A 20,561-nucleotide genomic window follows, 5' to 3' on the forward strand; every position below is an offset into this window, starting at 1 on the left:
TCAATGGTTGAAGGGTGTTATGAATGTAATGTCATTGTTCGCAGTTTAAAAAATATATATTATTGCGTCCATAGGGTAAGTCTTTCACTGATTGTTTACAGCTTAACGGAAGTTACACCCATAATTCTCGCAAAGCGTCATGGGGCGTAGGAATAATGTGGATAATAAATTTTAGAACAAAAGGCATTGATAAATCATGATTTGTTCAAACGTTCGTACGCAGATTTCACACACAAATTTGTGTGTACGCATGCTTAGTGAATGAGACCCAGTGGCTCTTGTTCAAGGTAAAAGACAAATGCACTTTCAGACAAGGAAATGACATACGCTCTCATTCTGGAAAGGGTTGAGGAAGTTTCCGCCCATCTCTCCGTCATCTCGTGGTGTTCCAGGCTGGTTGCTCATGCTTAGGTTACCAGGAGAGTTCTGTACAGATAGACAGAAGTTTAATTGTACAGTTCAATAAGTTTAGCAGACGATGTAAATTGTGCATGAAAATAAGGGCTGTCAATTTTACACATTATTTAAGCTGAACTGTTACACAAGAATCGTGTAATAATGGAATTAATGAGCATATCATGTAATTTGATAAAATATTGAATAAATTGACAGCCTGATTTAAAATACTAAAACAAATCTTACCTTAGGCATACTGTCCATGTCAGCTGACCCTAAAGAATTAAAAATATATATTTCAGATTTAAAAAAAATTAAAGGCAGTACTTTTAAAAGGCATGATTAATCTTCAATGACCACAAGAGGGCATGAGCATGCAAGGCAAACAATGACAATAAATCAGGAAAAACAAGCATGAAAGCTGCAAATTTCCCATTGAATTATGACATGCTATGATACTCCTCAAGCAAAGTACACAGCACTCAAAGATGTCCAATAGCACTATCTAAAGTGGTTGTTTGTACAAGAGACACTCTTACCTAATGATCCATTCATGTGATGCGGCTCCATTCCCGCCATGCCTCCCATTGGACCGTCTCCTCCAGGACCAATAGGGAACTGTCAAATCACATAATTATGTAAAACACTCATTAAATATGATATTACAACAAGTGCAGAGCAGGAAGTCAGTCATTAAGTACCGTATGAACAAATGGAACTCAAAATGAACTAAGATGCATGTGTGCAAATATTTTAAATTTGTCATGCTGTCTTACATTTTGCCGGTTTCCTCCGGGCGGCACTGCGTTGATCATGGTGTACATATTTTCTCCCGAGTTTGTCGAGTCTGTACAGAAAGAGCCAAACACTCTAGCTCATCGATAATAATATATCAGCTAATGCAGCACTGATGGTTGTAAAAAGTATTTCGACACTTTTGGTCAATTCACACATTTTAAATATCACTATATTAGTAAACACAATAAATAAAATACTTAAAAGCATTCTACTTAAAGGCATTTAATACTTTAAAAAAAACTGTACATAAATTCAATTATTTAAATAAAAAAAAAAATATATATAATATATACATGTATATAAATAATCTTGTATATAATAGTTGAAATATTACAATCTTTAACACTATTTTTTTTAAACATTTTATTGTTAAATTATTGAAGGTTAAATAATATATCAAATTAATAGATATATTGAAAAATATAAATACACATAAATATTTATAACATCTTGCACACTTTAAAAGATTGTATATAAAAACGCTATTGTTATAATTAAAAAATATATAATAAAAAAGACCTTAAACACTTCAAATTATTTAACTATAAACATTTCCACTGTTATAATTAAAAAAATATATATTAAATACGTAAATAGAATTATATACATGCATGTACAGTATAAGACCCCTTTTCAGTTGGTAAACATGTGACGTTTTTTGTGGGCGGAGCTTAGGTGGTTGCAGAACGATTCCTCTGGCCGCTTCCCTAACGTTAGTATGCAAGTTTTGTTAGGTTGTTTTTTAACAATGACTGGAGAAAATCCGATTTTATCTTAATGTGCAAGGTCACTCACTGTCCTGGACCACGATTGTTATTTGCAAAAGTTAATTTTAACGGAAGGAACCAGATTGGCCGACCCATAGCCGTTACACGCTCACTCAATGATGGACGATCTGACAGGATTAACGTTAACGCTAGTCTACCTCCGGTTGAGTGACCTAACTTCTACACCTATCCGATAGAGAAACTGTGGGCATATACTATGTGATGAACTATGTCATGTACAAGACTTGTGTGGTACGATCCGCAGTTCTGCCTAGCCAGCGCCAAGAAGACGACAATGTAAAGAGTGACATTACGGTGCAATTTTAATGATGTGAATATTTTCTAGAAATAAAAATTCCAGATACAGCATATTCATTTTTCATTGATTCTTGCACCCAAAAACACAACAAGATGTCATTTAATAATAATAATAACAATTAATCTCCTTATTATGTAGCAAAAATCTGTGCTGGTTTGTATTGGCCGCCTGCAGTTTTCCCTTTGTTTTACCTCCAGCTAGCGGCGTGACGTAACTGTGACGTCGGCTCGAAATTGGTCTATGTAAATACATTTTATATAATAACTTGCATATTAAAATCATCAACACTCAAAAACATCATTTTTTTTATATTTTATTGTTATATTTCAAAACGGCAATGTTAAAAATATATACAATTAATAAATATATAGATAATATAAATAAAACACACACACACACACATGTATAAATCTTAAAAATTAAATGTATTAAATTAAATAAAAAAATGTATATAGATTTTTTTTAGAATATATATATATATATATATATATATATATTATAAATACAATTATTATCCCCCCCTCGATATATCTGTTCATTATTAAATTTAATTTTGCATGAAAAAACAGTGCAGTCCTACCTGCAGGGCTAGGCATGATGGGAGTCCCTGGGGGCCCTCCTCCACCCGGTGGACCCTGAGGAGGAGAAAAGACAAATATTGTTCTAAATCTCATGTAACACAGTTTAATTAGTTACATTTGAATGCACTTGTGGCATATACATGTGTAAATGTGAGGATAGTCCTGAGTATGTGTGTGTGTGTGTGTGTTCATGACAGAGGCCTGAGGCCCTTGCTGTGGTCAGCACTGTGCATATCTGCTCTATCCTCCCTCTTCCCAAATCTAATTATCTCTCCTCCTCTCTGCTGACTCGGCTCTGCTTTCCCGAGCACCTCGTCTTGTCTGGCTGCTTTCAGTAAGCTACCACAGCTTCCCCTCCACAAATCATCTCAGCTGGGAGTTACTGACAGCGTTTTAACAGAATAACTTGTGTAAATGTCTTAAAACGACATGTTTAATCACACTGCGTATCTCAAAAGTGTTTCGATGTACCTGGCAGTGTCTAGTTGTTTGAAGGACTTTCACGTGAAGTTACTGGATTTTTTGATTTTTAAATGACTTTATACCAGCTATGTGCATCATATAGATATATATATATTTATATAAAGATATATTTTTAAAAATGTTACAAGTTTTACAAGAATAAAACACTGCCCGGACAAAAAAAAAAAAAGTCGGTGTTTGGATTTACAGAGGCACATGATTGGCTTTTGCCCTGACCAAAAATTGATGGAAATAAATGTTGTGATGTTATTTCCATTAAGAGGTGCACACATTTTTGGTTCTTTCACAATCTGGCAGTGTATAATATATATTTATTCTTATAATTTGGATCCACTGCTGAGAACACAGGACTATGGAAAATATCTTGCGATCTGATGAATCTCTTCATGGCTGTTGGAGGTGTGTAAATGGAGAGGGTCACGGCTCTTACCACATAACTCCCTGGAGATGCTGATGAATACGGGATCTTAAATGCCACGTGGATCCGATCAGACAGAAAAACAGAGAGAACGTCAACAAAGCAGATGCTCTTTAAGTGCAAACATTTACCTAAAGCTGTAGTGGCTGACATTTCACAACGAATGATTGTAGAAATGACTCACCGAGTTGGAGTTTGGTGGATTTGGCCACGGTCTTCCTCCAGGACCCCTATAGTAAGGCGAGATGTGTTGTACTCATTAACTTTCCTAAGTCGATGGTAGGAAATAGCCTTTTTTTTAATGGCAAATACATGTTAGTGTAACAAGAAGTACGTACATATTCATCCCAGGCATCCCAGGACCCCCAAGAGCATTGAGTGGTGGTCTCATGCCCCCTCCATATGCCTGGAACAATAAAAAAAAAAAAGTTTAGCAAAGAGTCTTTGCACGTGGTTTAGATGAGCGGTCCAAACCTATGGTCTTACCTGTGGACCAAGAGGAACCATCCCTCTGGGCGGAGTCATTCTCTGCATAGCTCCGCCCATATTTGGATGACCTGCCCAATCAAAATGGAAATTAGTAAATTAGTAAGTGGCAAACACATTGAGAGATGAATCTCAAAAGCTTTCAAGAAATGTTTTGAAAAAAAAAATCATATTTCACCACACCCCCAAAATAATTATTTATGTCTCTATATATATTTTAATTTTCTTATGGTCCGTTCACACCAAGGATGATAACTATAACGATAAATGCATTGTTTAAAAAAAAAATCTAAATATAAAAGAATGGCACTATAAAGATAACAAGCGGCAATTGACAAAATGCAGCGGGCTCATAATAAACAGAACGATGTCATGCGTTGGTGTGGAGGCTAATATTGTTATCGTTATAGTGAATATAATAATAATATATTTCATATGGTAATATTAAATGTTTCCTAAAGTAAATATCATGAAAGCTGTCAAGAAATGTTGAAAAATGTATAAATAATTTTACCACACCCTGATTAATATTTTCATGACAATGAAACATCAATAATTGAATCTAATTTCGGTTGCTATAAAATAAATAATATAAAATCAACTATGAAGTATTTAAACATTGTGGAAGTATTTAATTTATGCTAATTAAAAAAAACATAATTGTGTCCAGACTTGATTTCCATTACTGCATTACCATAATGAAAATGAGATTTCTTTCCCTCCACATTACGGTAATGAGAATTCTGGGGGAAAAGTACTTAATTGTTATGAAAATAATGTCATATTGGAAAAAATCTTAACGGCCCTAAAATAGGCTTCGACTTTCTTTATGCAAAATATAATTTCTTAATTTTTTGGTGTTAAATATGACCAAACATTTCACCCTATAAGATGGTTTAATTAATTATTCGCAAACAAACCTTGTTGTCTTGATGGGTCCATGCCACTGGGTAATAACGGCTGGTTTCCAGGGACTCCACCTAATGCCTGAACCAGTGAGATACAGTGTGAATTAACATACGTTTGTCAACATCGTCCAAGCAGGGGTAGATAAGGCCCATTAGCTGCCCTTGGGCTATGACATTAGATCAGGACCCAAAATATCACATTCAGGAGAGTGAGACTGGCTGGAAATAAAATGTAGAGCCTTAAGCGACAGCAAAAATACTATTAGAGGGAGATATTAGTCTTGGGTGAAAAGTCTTAATATGACTCTCAGCAAGTTAACTAGACAAGACTAAAATAAAACATTTAAAACTCCAATCACTCCAGCATCAGTGTGTATTTCTGTCCAAACGGATACGCACCTGATTGGGTATTCTGAGAGGGGGTCTGGGGCCGCCAGGATAGCGCGATGACATGAAAGGCTAGAGAAAAAAGAAGAGATAGCATATATGATTATAATTAGCAAAAAACATCTTACTCTAAAGTCAACATGAAATCAAAATGAAGAAACATTCCTCTGTATTGGCTCACGAAAACACCATCTAGATGCCCAGCAGTGACCATACTGATATGTAGCTGAACTAGCTTTTCTTCAGCTCTAGGGGCATTTACTTAAAGCACCAGCAAGATCAATAGTACCGAGAACATCTCCGGAGAACAGAAAACAATTATTTCCAAGCATCCAACCGAATACGACCATTTCCTCCGCCACATCTGAGGTGAGATTAAGAGAAAACCCTCGATGACAAAGTAAACATACTATATGTATCTAAGACCACAAGGCTCAAGAAAAAACATATATAGTTTTTTTCCCCCCTGAATACGTCAAGATGATGATGAGACGTCCTTAATGCCTGAAATTTCGGCAATCCTATAAGATCATTACAAATCACATTGTGCGACACTGATCTGATAAACTTGGGTACGACATGTATGCAGACTGTACGATGATGACACCTATTGAATTGTAGGCAACGACGCATATAGAAGAATAAAACGTCATCAGCATGCGCTAGTGGTAAACAAACAGAGCAAGATGAATTACACTTTGTCCATTGTGTTTTTTATGTGCACTGAAAAAAAAAGTGGAAGAAGCGAAAGCGGAGAATATGGCAATGAGAGGTCATGGCTTGCTAATCTTGCAAATGGAGCTTGAGGTAAGTAGATTTAAGTTTTAGCACCATGTCGCATTGATCAATACACCATTACATGTTGCATTTTTATTGGCTAGTCAGTAAACGTAGGTCGTAGCAACGACAAATATTTTTTGCAGGCTATCTTTGGTCACAAGACCGTGCAAATGGCCGTCTTTGAACTTCTCTCACTGTACGACATAATCGTACAATGTGTACCAGGCAATAACTCTTTCACCGCCATTGACGGAAATTTACGGCTTTCTGCGTTTTCACTGTTATACGGTAGGGGGCGCTATTGCACATCTTCTGATATACAGAAATAAGCGATAAAACCATTGCTCATGCAAAAAACACACCATTTTCTAAGCTATTTGTTCAAAATGTTACTTTTTGTATAAAATGTACCCCCATTCAAGTGTTGATAAAACATTAATAAATATAAATATGCTAGAATAAAAAAGGTTATGTTTTATTACATGCTCAGATTTTCATACAATCAAATATTTTGGGGGCCATTCACTTTTTGTGAAAATGATCAAAAATGCTGCCGCTGCCGTTGAGTTAAATAAATGTGACTATATCAGCATGGAATATTGTTTATATAAAAAAAAAAGATGAGACTAAAATGTAGTTAAAAAAAAAAAAACCAGAAAAGGAGACAAAATATTACAGACTAGTTTTTAACAAGCCTATAGGAGCTCTGAGCTCATCTTGCCAAGAGTTTCAATCCCCCAATCAGAGCTTTTCTCTTAAATGAATGCACTTTCACTCACTTTCTGAGTTTTACTTCATCTTTCCAATCTACTCTGCCAAAAATGTGCAGATGATCTGAAAACACCAACAATCATGTATGTGAGTTTGAGGATCTTAGTTGAGATTCTGCTCAAATGAAAGTGTCATAAAGCCAGTCTGTGCTTCTTCACAAGCCACTGTGCTTTGTTTTCTTTATGCGACTAAATCTGCCACCAAACCATCTGATGAAAAGTATTCATTTCTTTCTTACTGATCCCAAAGTTTTTATATAGTCTTGTTGTGACGTTGTACAAGATGCCCTACGTTTCTGTAAACAACTGAAGAGTTAAAAGTGATCAGTTCACAAGGCTTTGGAGTCTCATTTCAGAGATCAAAGCTCAGACGAGGGGCCAATAGGTCTCATAGCCAACATCTATCTATAATTAAGGGCAATGAGAGGTTCATTGAGAACCAGTCATTATTATGTGAAAATTGGACATCTTCACACTGTTTCCATGAAAATGCATTTCTTTGTTCATCAAAGAGAATGAAGACTTGGAGAGAGATCATGTTGTGACCTGAATGTACTGACTAGGTTCAAAATTTCAGCCATATTTCTGTATATGTGTGCAGCTCTTTTATAAAATACATGCAGAATTACAGAGATGCTGAAGTCGAAACAAAAGGTTGTTGGTCAGTCTTAATACATCTTACTTCAATGCTAGATAAGGAATATTTCCGTAAACAAAAAAGTAAGAGTAAGTTAGGATTTTCATGTGCCGTTAAACAGTCGTGATCTCCTAAAGAGGTAACCATAGCAACAGCAGGCTGCTCCAGTACTTTCGGTTCTCAGGATCCATATTCCCTGATAAAACATATATACTGTCGTTATCTATCACTTTATTAGATATACATTTCACATGTATTCAGGGTTCTCACTCTTTCTGACCAATGCACTTTCTATTAGAGTGATTGCTGCATTTGTGCATGGTTAAAAGCATTTTGATTCAAACTGATTCACTAATGAATAATTCAGACCATTTTAAACCATTCGACTGATCTCTCACAACGTTTTACTCAACACAAGATCAGTGGAATCGAAATATTTTACAGCAGAACGAAACTAGAAATATATTTCAAACTGTTTTTCATGACTTTCCAAGTTATTTCCAGGAATATGCTAAGTTTTGATGTTTTGGCTAAGTGTATTAGGTGTTCCTAACAGTTTGGACCTGAAAAATTACTTAATTATATATAAGCAGGGCTTGACATTAACCGTTTTGATCACCAGCAACATGCGTCTAGTGGTTTTCCAAAGTTACTAGCCACTCAGCATTTTCACTGGCCACAATCATCAACACCATAGAAAAAAACTGCCATATAGATATTTTTAATATTATCACATCATTTGGCAGCTGGTATATTAGGCTGCTGTCACTTTAAGACCTGACGCACGGATCCATCATACTGTTTTAAATAGCCAATATACTTTATGTGCACGCATTTTGGTAGTGAGCACAAAATATACGGGAATGAGTAAAATGATGCTCAATACGCACAATCCCTCGCCAAAATTCAAGCTCTGTAACACCAACAATATTCATCCGGAACAAATGAAACGAGTGAGTAAAGGGACGAGGGTTTGTGTCACTCGCTGTCAGAGAGATGAGAGAGAGAGAGAGAGAGCGAGATGGTGTATCCTGCGGAAATGTTTTAGATATTTTAGTATCAATATGGATCGAAAAATCTATATTTTTGGTAACACTAGATGCACGTAGTTTATTATGTCAGATGCCTTTTTAAAAGACTACAATTAAAAAATGTATATTATATAATATTCAACCAGCCAAAGTAAGAGTGACTGCGTAACACGCCACTGCTTAAATACACCCGCATTTGGCCGGTGTTAATGTCAAGCCCTGTATACAGTTATATTTTCAAATAATATTTGGCACTCCAACCCAACCCCAACCCCCTGGATGCATAAACTGCCCAAAGAGAAAATCGAATTGGGCGATTTTTGATTGGCCATTGGGCTAGTTTTGTTGTGCAGACCTGGAAACCCTGTCTCGGATACATACAGCAAGAGTATAGCTCCATATTATTTAAATTGACAGTATAGCTGTATCATATTCTGAAAAAAAAAAAAAAAAAAAAAATTATTTCTGAAATCTTGATCATGATGTACCCAGACTAGAATAAGAGCGCGTGTGTATCTATCTCTCTGCCGGGTGCTGTATCACAATATCTCTATGTGAGAAGCGGTACATGCTCTCAGGGATCTGTCTCAGTGTCTCAGTGCTGTCTGACATGCTCACCGCGGCCCTGGACACCTCACAGTCACTGATTAATTATGGACCGAGGTGAGAGGCCTGCATTTGTCCTCTTTAATAATGGATGAGTGAGGTCTGTGGACTTCACTGAGGTGAACAGAAAGGTCTCCTTACAGGTAGAACCAGCAAGAGAGTACATTCTCTGCCCATGTTTACTACCCTCAGGTTACAAGCCGTGCTGATCAGGAACCAAATCCCTTAAAGTACTGTATACCGCCGCTGACCACAAGCACGGACCCCAGATCATCCGTCTATGATGTTTTATGAATACCTGGCCAGGTCTAATATCTAAAAGCCAGAATAAAATGGAACGGGCCATTCATTAATCTAATATCTGTTCACTGTATTATTCATGGCTTAAGCATCCTAAAAATAACACACCGGCACAATCATTCATCTCTCTAACAGGTTTTGGCAAAAAAAGAAGGTGATCCGGCTTAAGGCTGGAATTTGGAGTGTGTCCGTACGTGCCTGTAGACTAGTCTATTTTTATAACAAAGTGAACATGCATCAGAGACTAATATCAAGGATGCACTGACATAAGTATAGACATTTTGGCAGATATGATGATTTTTTTTTTATTGCAGCCAATAAATGATCATGTAAATCTATACTTGTTATTTTAAAGCTTTCCAATCTAGAACTGGTTCCATACATCAATACATTAATGTACAGTTTATAATATAATATAAAAATATCCATTGTTCATACTGTACATTGAAATATTATGATGCAATATAATATATTTATATAATTAAATGATATTACGGTAATATTTGTCCATCATTCATACTGTACATTACAGAATTAAAATGCATAATATAATATAGGCATATTCAGACCATAGCCTATAACATTTATATAATTAAAATATTTATATTATATTAATATTTGTCCAACATTCATACTGTACATTAGCTTATTGTGATGCATAATAATATATATTAATAATATTCAGACCAATAATGACCATTTGAAAAAATGTTATGCAAGATATATCAGTACCATCTTTTATCTGCCAATATTCAAAGAAAAATTTATGCATCTTTCATAATGTACATTATAATATCATGATGCATACATTCTCTTTAAGCCTATAAAGTATTTATTTTAGATTAAAAAAAAGTATACATTTATAATATCGAACATTTATCGGCTCTATGCCATAATTAAATTTAAAAAAGATTTTCAGCTCATCGGTATCAAATTTCAATATCAGTGCACCCCTAAAAAGGATAATATTTGTGATACTTTAATACCATTATATTGAGTATCCCTAAGTAAATATAAAAATAAGTAATAAACACCATTTAATGTATTACTATTAAAATGTGTCAGGTTGTCACTAAATCTACACCTGATGCACGCCCTCGATGGGTAGATCAGGTATAAATATGTTTCTGATGATGTAAAAGGGTACACCAGGTGTTCTCTGAGGGTTCTGCCCCAATAACAAGCTTTTTTGACCCAGCATATCCATCGAATGTTCTTCTGTCTACAAGTTTTGCACATCATTGCTTTGCTGCTGCAAATAAAACTGCTGGAAACCATGGATAAAGACGGAGAACTCCAGAAGCTTCCCTTGGGTGAATCATCTCCATTAGTCTGGTGGGAGAGCAGTATCTCACACTCGGAGTAGAGTAATACCCAGCATGCTTCACTCTGACTCTAATCAGCAGGATCTCTAAGGCCTCCAGTCCGCCTGCAGTACCATCTATTCCCTGTTATCAAGTTACATCAAATTATGTGTATGAAATATTAAGTGCTGCTGGACACCCCTGTTCCGCCCAGTCGAACGCATAGAGACGAATCAATGATATCCAAAGAGCACAAAGTGCTCAAAAAGTTGTATGAGTCACTAAAGAAAGTCAAAGAAAATAGCTCAAGCACATTTTCCAGCAACACACACACACACACACACACACACACACACACACACACACACACACACACACACACACACACACACACACACACACACACACACACACACACACACACACACACACACACACACACACACACACACACACACATATATAATTAAAATTAAAGTCAACATAACATCAAAATTGATCCAATACATTTTCCTAAATATAATATCTTGCTCTGCCTCTGAAACGGTCATGATCTAATCAATTCCTGAAAAGTTTCATTTCGATAAGAAATACATGTCACATCAAGAAAGAAAAGTGATGTCACTTCACGATTAGTAAAACTTATTGTATAGGTAACTACAAATAAATACATATATACAGTATATATTTATTTGAATCTCAGATGATTTTTGCAATCAGCAAAATTTAGCTAAACATTTTTTTTTATTATTGGAAGGTGCACACAAAAATATATTTAGACACATAATTTGTATGAATGTCACTACATTTGATTAAAAGAAAATAGCTTATTCACAAAATATTAGGTTTAAAACGATAAAACAATCGATATAGGTCTGGTTTCACAGACAGGGCTTAGATTAAGCCAGGATTAGGCCTTAGTTCAGTTAGGACATTTAAGTAGCTTTTATAAATGCGCCTTAGAAAAAAAAACATTACTGGTGTGCTTCTTGAGACAGAACAATGGCATATATGATATATATACGATATCAGTGCAAGTTGCTTTCAGTTAAACCAGTTCAAACATGCATTTTAGTCTGAGACTATCTTAAACAAACAAAGACAAAAAGTGAAAATGGAACATGATCATAGTTAATGTGTTACTTTATACATCCACTAAAAATCATTAGTAAAGTTAGTAAAGACAAACGGTTGAGTGACAGTGTAATGAGGCTCCCGGGCCTTCGGGAGGCAGTGTTACGCTAAACTTCTCTGTTTGATCTAATGACAGTCTGTTGGAAATCAAAGACTGTTGCAAAGGCTGATTCACTACAACAAAGACAAAACAATAGAAAAACTTATTTGAAACGCTCCATACTGCCTTCTCCGTTGATCATATTTTCCATCATTAAAACCTCAACAATACCACAATGCTAATGGCATGTCTCATCACAGATGCTTAGGTTGTAGAACATGTTGTATATATTAATATGTATATATTTATGCATGAACATACACACTCTGATTGCGTTCGTTGATTTAACTAGGCTTAAACAGATGGCACTTTAAAGTCTCAATCCTTTAGTGCTGAAAGCCAAGAATCAAGTTTAGGAATTGGATGATCCGATGAGTGTTTCTAACACAAAATCATTTCCAGCACAGATGTGCTGCAGTAGAGCAACCACAGTGCATCCGCAGAACACCTGACTGACGAACCATCTGCCTGAATTACTCAAACTTACACCCACCTATACAGACGTACAGTATATATGCATTCTGTAGAGTCTGCATTCACTCTAATCACATTCACAAGCCTGATGGATGTGTGGATTTCTTCATACTGTCTGAGCTTTAAGATTAAAGGCTAGCAAATACTTGTCCTCATTTGACCACATGGAACAGGGGGACGCGTTTGTTAGAACCCAGCCGTGTTCGGGAAGATACTTTCAAAAGTCAACATGACATCAAAATTGATCCAATTTACTTTTTTAATACTGTCTTCAGAGTCTTTATCAAAATATAATTAACTTGCTTTTTCTCTGAAACGGATGATCCAATGATTATGAACCCATCGATTCCTGAAAGTTGTTTCAATCAGAAGAAAAATAGTGTGTTTTCATGTTTTATGGGGACTTTCCATAGACATGATGAATTCTGTCAGGACCACTATCGTCAAATACGATAGACCATTAGCATAAAGTTTGGATTGGCGGTATGGTTCTGTTCTGGGTTAGAACTCCCAGCGCATCCATGCAACCTAGCTTGGATAAGAGCAGGGAGAGCAGCAATAACCCCCCTTAGGGTAAACAGAACAGAACCAACATGAATGTATTGCAGATATCATTGTCAATATTTGAATGTACAACATAATTTGAGAATTTAGTCCGTTTCAAAGGGGAATCAGAATGCCAAATCCTGACTGAGGAGAGGAGGAGCTGGGGAGGGAGGAGGGTAATGCGCTCCTGAGAAACGCAATAGCAGCTGATAATACTGAAGAGCTTATTTATGGATGTTGTGATAGGGGTCGTATTCCGATCAGCTGATGCGAGCTTGACTAACGTGACCTGCCAGAACTGACGCTACGCGGATTTTTTTATACTGCACAAACTGTATCTTCTATCCTCCTTCACTAACCCTACCCCTAAACCCTTCACGGAAAACTTTCTGCTTTTTTACATTTTCAAAAAACATCACTTAGTATGATTTATAAGCTGGTTTCCTCATGGGGTCCAAAAAATATCCCTACAAGGACAAGGATTTGGGCAAAGACAAGGACCACTTGTACAATACAAGGATACACACGAAGCTGCACTTATGATTCTTTCAAATAAACAACATAAAATGGAATAAATTATTATTGAATTGACCAAATTGTGTAAAAGGAGAAGGTTACATTAAAAACATACATTTAACATAAAATTATAATGTTAAATCCACTATTGTTTTAAATAGAATTGTTCTATAGTCTATACAGTATTTAATGCAATAGCACATCAGAAGTAACTAATTAAATTACAGAAAATCCCTTACTTTACTTTTTCAAGGTAAAATTTATTAAATTACAGTAATTAGATTACTTTGCTAGATTAGTTGGTTGTCATTATATTTCAATATATAAGTGAGGACATTATACCAAGTATAGCCCAACCTGTACACACACACACAAACACACACACACAAAAAATATCTAAAAATAGTTCCTGTATAGAATCAATGATTTCATTCAGTTCATGTACATGGATCTTCTGAATTCACTAAATTTAAATGCTTTCCTAATTCATCATAAGAAAGAAAGCGAGATTTTTTTGGGAAGCATGTATTACTATCTCGCTCCGCTGTACAGCAGTATGTGCAATAAAATGTTGCATTTCCGTTCAGCATTTCCCATTTTGGCATACTGCACCGCTTCATAGCATATTATTCCATCTTTAATACAGATGCACATACTGTTTCCAAGAGAGAAAGTAACATTCGGTCATGCCATCAGCCACAGGGCACTGGAGGGCGAGGGCCAGCTGGGAATTAGGTGTTGCTCTGAGAACACATTTTAAGGGCAGGACAGGACGTCTCGGGGGACAATACCGTCATTGAGTGAGAAATGACACGCCTCAGTGTTCTTAGAGAAGAGAGAGTGGGAGTGAAGAGAAAGTTAAGGATGAGAGGCTGGAATGCAGATGCAGCGCCTTTAATAATGCATCTGCTGCTCTTCTGCTCTCGTTCCCCCGGAATCATCTCGGCTTCAACATCCTTCACCTCGTTTCCGTACATGTGTGGTCCCAGATCCCCCCCGCTAGTCTGAACCTCATCAGAAATGCTACAGTACTTTGCCAACGTATTTTAAAGGGTTAGTTCTGCAATGGATCTTCATTTGTGTTCTTCAGAAGACAGAAAGTCAAACAACATAGTAAGGTCCGCCCAGTTGGCCCAACGATGGTTTCCAATGGCGGGTGAAGGTTTACTGCGTGTTATTGTCTTTTCAGAGTTGCAAAGTAATTTAATTTCTAATTAAACTTTTCTCTGACTCCATTTTATTTTTTTTATTTTTTATTTTGTGTTTATTTAAATCATTCATTTGAGTACAATCATATAGTATATTTCAGGTTTCATATAGTGGTCAATGCAATCACAAAGTGTCTTTACAAATACAGGTATGTACAATTACCTAATGTGTTTTAAATATAGATTGTACTCAATTGTTTCAAAGTATAACTTTTTTCTCTTTTACAACAGAAAATAAATTAAATAAGGAAATAAGGGCACAAAAACAAAAAATAAAATAAAAGGGTAACTATATACATCCAGGGAGACAACATGTGTCCTAGTTAGTTTCCATCCTTAACAACCTCAAATGACTTATTATTATAATCTCAAATGATTTATGAGAATTATTATTACATACACAAGCAAACATATATTATTAACATATATATTATACATTAGTCTTCATCTATTTAAGTATAGCAACAAAATCTGACCTTCTTTCTGATATCTGACTCCATTTTATCACAACCTAGAATTTAGGTTGGAATGTCAATTGGTCATTTATAAAATAATAGTTTAGCTATGCATTTGATTATTCTATTTAACTCTTTACTCATATTGTACTCGTTCATTCGTGTGCCAAAGTCGCACAGGGTCCTCACACCGGCCGTTCATTTTTATGCCGTTCCGTTTTATTTTTATTCACAACCTCGCCAGTTTTGGTCACTAGACAGAGGTAATTGACTATACTGTTTAGAAGGTCACATTCATGCTTACTCTATCTAAAAGTATTTTGTTTAGACCCTATAGATCTGTATAGACTTTAATTAAAGCAAGACTGTCTCTAGTTAGAGGTCATGACCTCTACTACAGATATATAGTAAGCCGACCAACATTACTTCTGTGGTAGTAGCTATGGTTTGGTCATGTCATGGTTTCCCACGTACACTTAACTAGAGTAACATTACATTAAACATTAAGACTATTTAGGTTGGTCGATCAACATTTTATTGTCCTAAACGGAAATTCCCGCTTTTAGCCTTTACAGTCTAAGTACACTTGATCTAGTGCCAAATGTTAGCCGGATCTCTAAAATCTCAGTTGGTGTGCCCTATTCTCCACTCAAAACTAGACTTTAGTCCGTTACTAACCTGACGTTTTGCGGTAACAATGGATACAGGTAATCTATATAAAATACATAACATCAAATACTCTGAAGTAAAAAGTAAAAGATGAATACCTGACTCAGGAAAATAGTATACATAATGCTGTGTCTGAAAGACATTTAGCATTACGGGCTGATCACAGATCTTTTAGCATTACGGGCTGAAGACAGAAACCTCTTTCAAATACAAACATGTGCCAACAATGGGAATTTGCATTAATCATGGTCTACAGAGTTCACACATTTTGAGGACAGGATGTCATTTGCATGAAAGACCCACCCTTCTCTGTAAGCAAGATATCTCTAAACTCTTAAAAACTTTATTACCTTTTGGTTCACTACTTTGGAAATGGGGCCTTCGTACCAGTCGCACTGAGACACTTCAAATGATACCAAACATGTATAGTGCTGTATGACAATTGTTCACATTAAATCAAGTTTTGGGGTGAATTTCAGATGATCTCAGCATGTGGAGAGAAGAGATTGGGAAAGAAGGGGTCAAGGGAAAGAGATGGCACTGAGGTGAGACTTGCGTCTAGGATGGGGATGTTAATTTCCCAAAAGAGAGTTGAAATGTTAATTTCCAGTAACCTCCTTTGTCTTCTAGGCAGTAGTCGTTCCTCAAGCAGACGGCCCGGCATTTTCTAGTTTCTCTAACAATATAATAATCTTTTTTAATTTACAAAATAGACGACAATCGTGCGACTGTACACATGGAGCAAAATCAAAATGTTGATAACCAAGACAGACTGTTCCAGTCAAACACCACGGGAGGCAGATGAGCCTTTGTTAAGCCACTTAAAAAAGATGATTTGATCTTCTGAGCTTATCGTTCTATTAGACGAGCACCATTAGCGATCTGCGGGAGATTCCTGTGCCCCCTGCCACACACTTCGAGATCTGCTTCAGTCAGTCAGTCTGTTGGAATCCTGTCGCTCTTAATCAAACCAATTACGACACACTGGGTGTCAAATACTACATCTCTTTAGGACGGGGACGTTACGCACAGAGACGGCTGATTTATGAGATCTCCTTAAGCTGACAGGACTGATTTAAGAACTCTTCGTCTAAAACGAAACCTCATATGTCAACACAGGTGTTGAGTTACATAAACTGTGGCGGTAAACACAGACTCTAGAGGAAGTTTCCGTTTTCCTCCAGTAATGAGTGTTCGGTGCATCTGGGTCAAAGCGTTACATCACATCTGCCCATCTTTCCATCAAACAGGTGATTCAAGGCCATAAACAGCCACACCAAATCAAAATGAACAAAGCATTCCACACTTTATTAAGCGTTCCACACTCACCTAAATGTGAACGGCAGAAAAGCACCTCAGTTTTTTTATAAATCACACCAGGCCAAACCAATTTTCTCTGAAGCAGACTTCATAATCGCACCGCATAAGTAAGAATGAACAGAAGAACGTTTGTTCAGAATGAACCATTCAGCCTTCAAGAACTAAGCCGCGTGTGTGTGTGTGTGTGTGTGTGTGTGTGTGTGTGTATGTGTGTGTGTGTGTGTGTGTGTGTGTGTGTGTGTGTGTGTGTGTATGTGTGTGTGTGTGTGTGTGTGTGTGTGTGTGTGTGTGTGTGTGTGTGTGTGTGTGTGTGTGTGTGTGTGTGTTGTTTTGTTATGGCTCACAGAGACAGAATAAGGGGATTCAAAGACACATTCGTCCTAAAATACAAGAGTGAGAGTTGATCAAAGGAATATGATAATGTACACGCAAGTTATGCTCAGTCACTCCAAATCTGTGCAATTTGACTCGCATGCAAACTACCAGACAAAAAACAAAAAAACAGGTTCAAGCTCATATAGCTCATATTTATGATTGTGTGAGCTTTAGGAAAACTCATATAATGTACAAATGGGTAGTTGAAATGGTTTTATGCTCTTTGTAACGCCCTAAAATATACAGAAACCTAAAATACACATTTTACATTACATATTAATTAAAATTTATTTTAAAACCAAAATGTTGAAATTAAGTTTTGAAAGAAAATGTATATTATTATTATTATATCGGTGAATGAATATCCAAGGTAACAAACAAGTGGCGGGAAACATAAACAAAGACAACAGGAAATAAAGATAAGCAAACTAAAAGTCCATGAGAATGAAAACTAAACTGACAGTTCGTGACACATAATAAACATACTATACGTCTATGAATCTGTGAGCATGAAGTATGAAACTTTGCAGTATAAAACCACAAAACACCTCAAGGAATACTATTCCCACAATGCAATGTACTTAACTTGACCATCCATAGCAAACGATATACATTACTGCACAGTATGAAGTAGAGCTGGGTTAAAAATATTGATTTCTTGATTTTAATCGATTCTCATTTTGATGAACCAGTACTGACTCTTAAATCCCAAGAATGTATCTTTTAGTCTATGCTGTTTTCAGTTGATGCATGAACAAACTTCACTAAGCATTATTTGTAGCGCCTCCCATCCAATAAATCAAAATGAGCTTTGTGCTTTATTACTTTTGATATGAAACAAAGCCTCAGCTTTCAAATTCTATACATTTTATGACAAAATATGTAGCGCCTCAGTTCAAGTGCACGTGAACCTCTTTTTTACTAGTTATAGCATGAAATAAACATGAAATCATATCATTAATTTGTTCAATTAGTGTTTCAACTGTGGAAAGACCTCACCAAAACATCTTGTAAACAATGCCACGTAACATCACATTTACCTCATATCTTGATAGTTAGCAAGAAAATATACATCCAAATTAATTGATATAGAATGAAATTAAATCGAAATTATTATGAAATTTATGTTAAAGGGATAGTTCACCCAAAAATGAAAATTCTGTCAGTAATTGACTGTTCGCAAAGACCCGCCCCCTTTAGTTACTGTTGCTATGTCCGACAAGCCACGCCGCTCTCACGCCACACACCATGTTCTCACACAGTGAAAAATACAACGAGGAGCAGAGGACACGGACAACGCGCTGACAGACACGACATACCAGGTTACTTTTGATATGAAACAAAGTAGCAACTTTCAAATTTGGTAATTTTTTAAAGAAATTTAAACAATAAATACCGTTTTGTGGCTCTTTAATGTGTCTGACAGATCGCTGTAGATCGCCTCAGTTAAAGCTGCTCGTGAACTAATCATCTATTCCTTCTAGTTAATTTATAGCATCAAATAAAAATGAATGAACAAGAAGGAATGTTATTTTAACCGCGGAAAGACGTCAGTACACTCAGTTTTTCAAGTTAAAATCCTCCAATGTTAATCTACTAACTCTCCTGACATCTGTGTCGGACAAAAATGGCGGATTCAGGGATGGCGGATTATGATTGGTCAGATCGCCTATCAATCAAACTCCTTGCGAAGGGTCAATTACTTACCCTCATGTTGTTCCAACCCTGTAAGACCTTTGTTAATCTTCGCAACACAAATTAAGATATTTTTGATTAAATCTGAGAGCTGGATCACTCCTCCATAGGCTTCTAAGGGACTGAAACTTGCCAGCCCGGAAAAGTTATTAAAGACATCGTTAAAATAGTCCAAGTGACTACAGTGGCTCAATCTTAAGTTTATCAAGCGACGAGAATACTTTTTGTGAAAAAAAATAACGACTTTATTTCAACTATTAAAGCTCCAGTAGGTAGCTTTTGTAAACAAATATTTGTTAAAACTGTCATTATGTACTGAAAGTAGAATATGAGACAGATAATCTGTGAAAAAAATCAAGCTCCTCTGGCTCCTCCCTGTGGTCCTACTGCCATTTGCAGAAATACACCGCTCCCGGTCAGAAACAACCAATCAGAGCCAGGAGGAATGTCTTAGCAGTGTCAATCACGCTTGTGTGCGCTAATCACCCCTCTCTTGCACAGCGCGAGCGCGTACCGTCGTTCGTGACTCTCCTGTTCAAACTCGTTCATCAAAATGAACGAATCTTTTTTCGAGTCATTTCGTTCATTCAACGAACGAAATGACTCGAAAAAAGATTTGTTCATTTGGATGAACGAGTTCGAACAGGATCACGAACGTGCATCACAGAACAGAGCAAGGCGAGCATTTGTGCTTATAAAACTTAAAGTTTTTTATTTATTTTTGAAATGACCGATCGTTTCACTAGATAAGACCCTTATTCATCGTCTGGTATAGTTTAAAACCCTTTGAAGCTGCGCTGAAACTGTCATTTGGTCATCGATACGTTTGTGTCCTATTGAAGTCCATTATATGGAGAAAAAGCCTGGAATGTTTTCATCAAAAAACTTAATTTCTTTTCGACTGAAGAAAGAAAGACATGGACATCTTGGATGACATGGGGGTGAGTAAATTATCAGCAAAAGTTTTTTTTTAAAGTGAACTAATCCTTTAACGTTATCTTAGTAGCTATAACTTATAGAAAGAGTGCAACCTTATAAAGTTACATGTATTGCAAAATACATAATGATTTGAGGACCAAGTTTGCAGTCAAAGTATGG

General features: G+C 36.2%; 1 protein-coding gene across 4 annotated transcripts in view; it reads right to left on the reverse strand.

The window, feature by feature from the left end:
• The window catches only part of ssbp2b (single stranded DNA binding protein 2b), a 77,712-nt gene that overhangs the window by 3,248 nt on the left and 53,903 nt on the right, over window positions 1-20,561 (reverse strand). For all 4 annotated transcript variants that reach the window (XM_077243546.1, XM_077243545.1, XM_077243548.1 and 1 more), the window contains 11 exons: window positions 5,556-5,615; window positions 5,169-5,235; window positions 4,249-4,319; window positions 4,101-4,168; window positions 3,947-3,992; window positions 3,775-3,810; window positions 2,861-2,915; window positions 1,173-1,243; window positions 936-1,014; window positions 643-671; window positions 328-426 (listed from right to left, as the gene is read on the reverse strand). In XM_077243546.1, coding sequence (XP_077099661.1) covers window positions 328-426; window positions 643-671; window positions 936-1,014; window positions 1,173-1,243; window positions 2,861-2,915; window positions 3,775-3,810; window positions 3,947-3,992; window positions 4,101-4,168; window positions 4,249-4,319; window positions 5,169-5,235; window positions 5,556-5,615 — 681 coding nt within the window. The remainder of the gene's footprint in view (window positions 1-327; window positions 427-642; window positions 672-935; window positions 1,015-1,172; window positions 1,244-2,860; window positions 2,916-3,774; window positions 3,811-3,946; window positions 3,993-4,100; window positions 4,169-4,248; window positions 4,320-5,168; window positions 5,236-5,555; window positions 5,616-20,561) is intronic.

The sequence above is a fragment of the Siphateles boraxobius genome, unplaced genomic scaffold (genome assembly GCF_051911475.1).
Source record: "Siphateles boraxobius isolate OS27281-9 unplaced genomic scaffold, OSU_SipBor_1 25, whole genome shotgun sequence".
Lineage (NCBI taxonomy): Eukaryota > Metazoa > Chordata > Actinopteri > Cypriniformes > Leuciscidae > Siphateles > Siphateles boraxobius.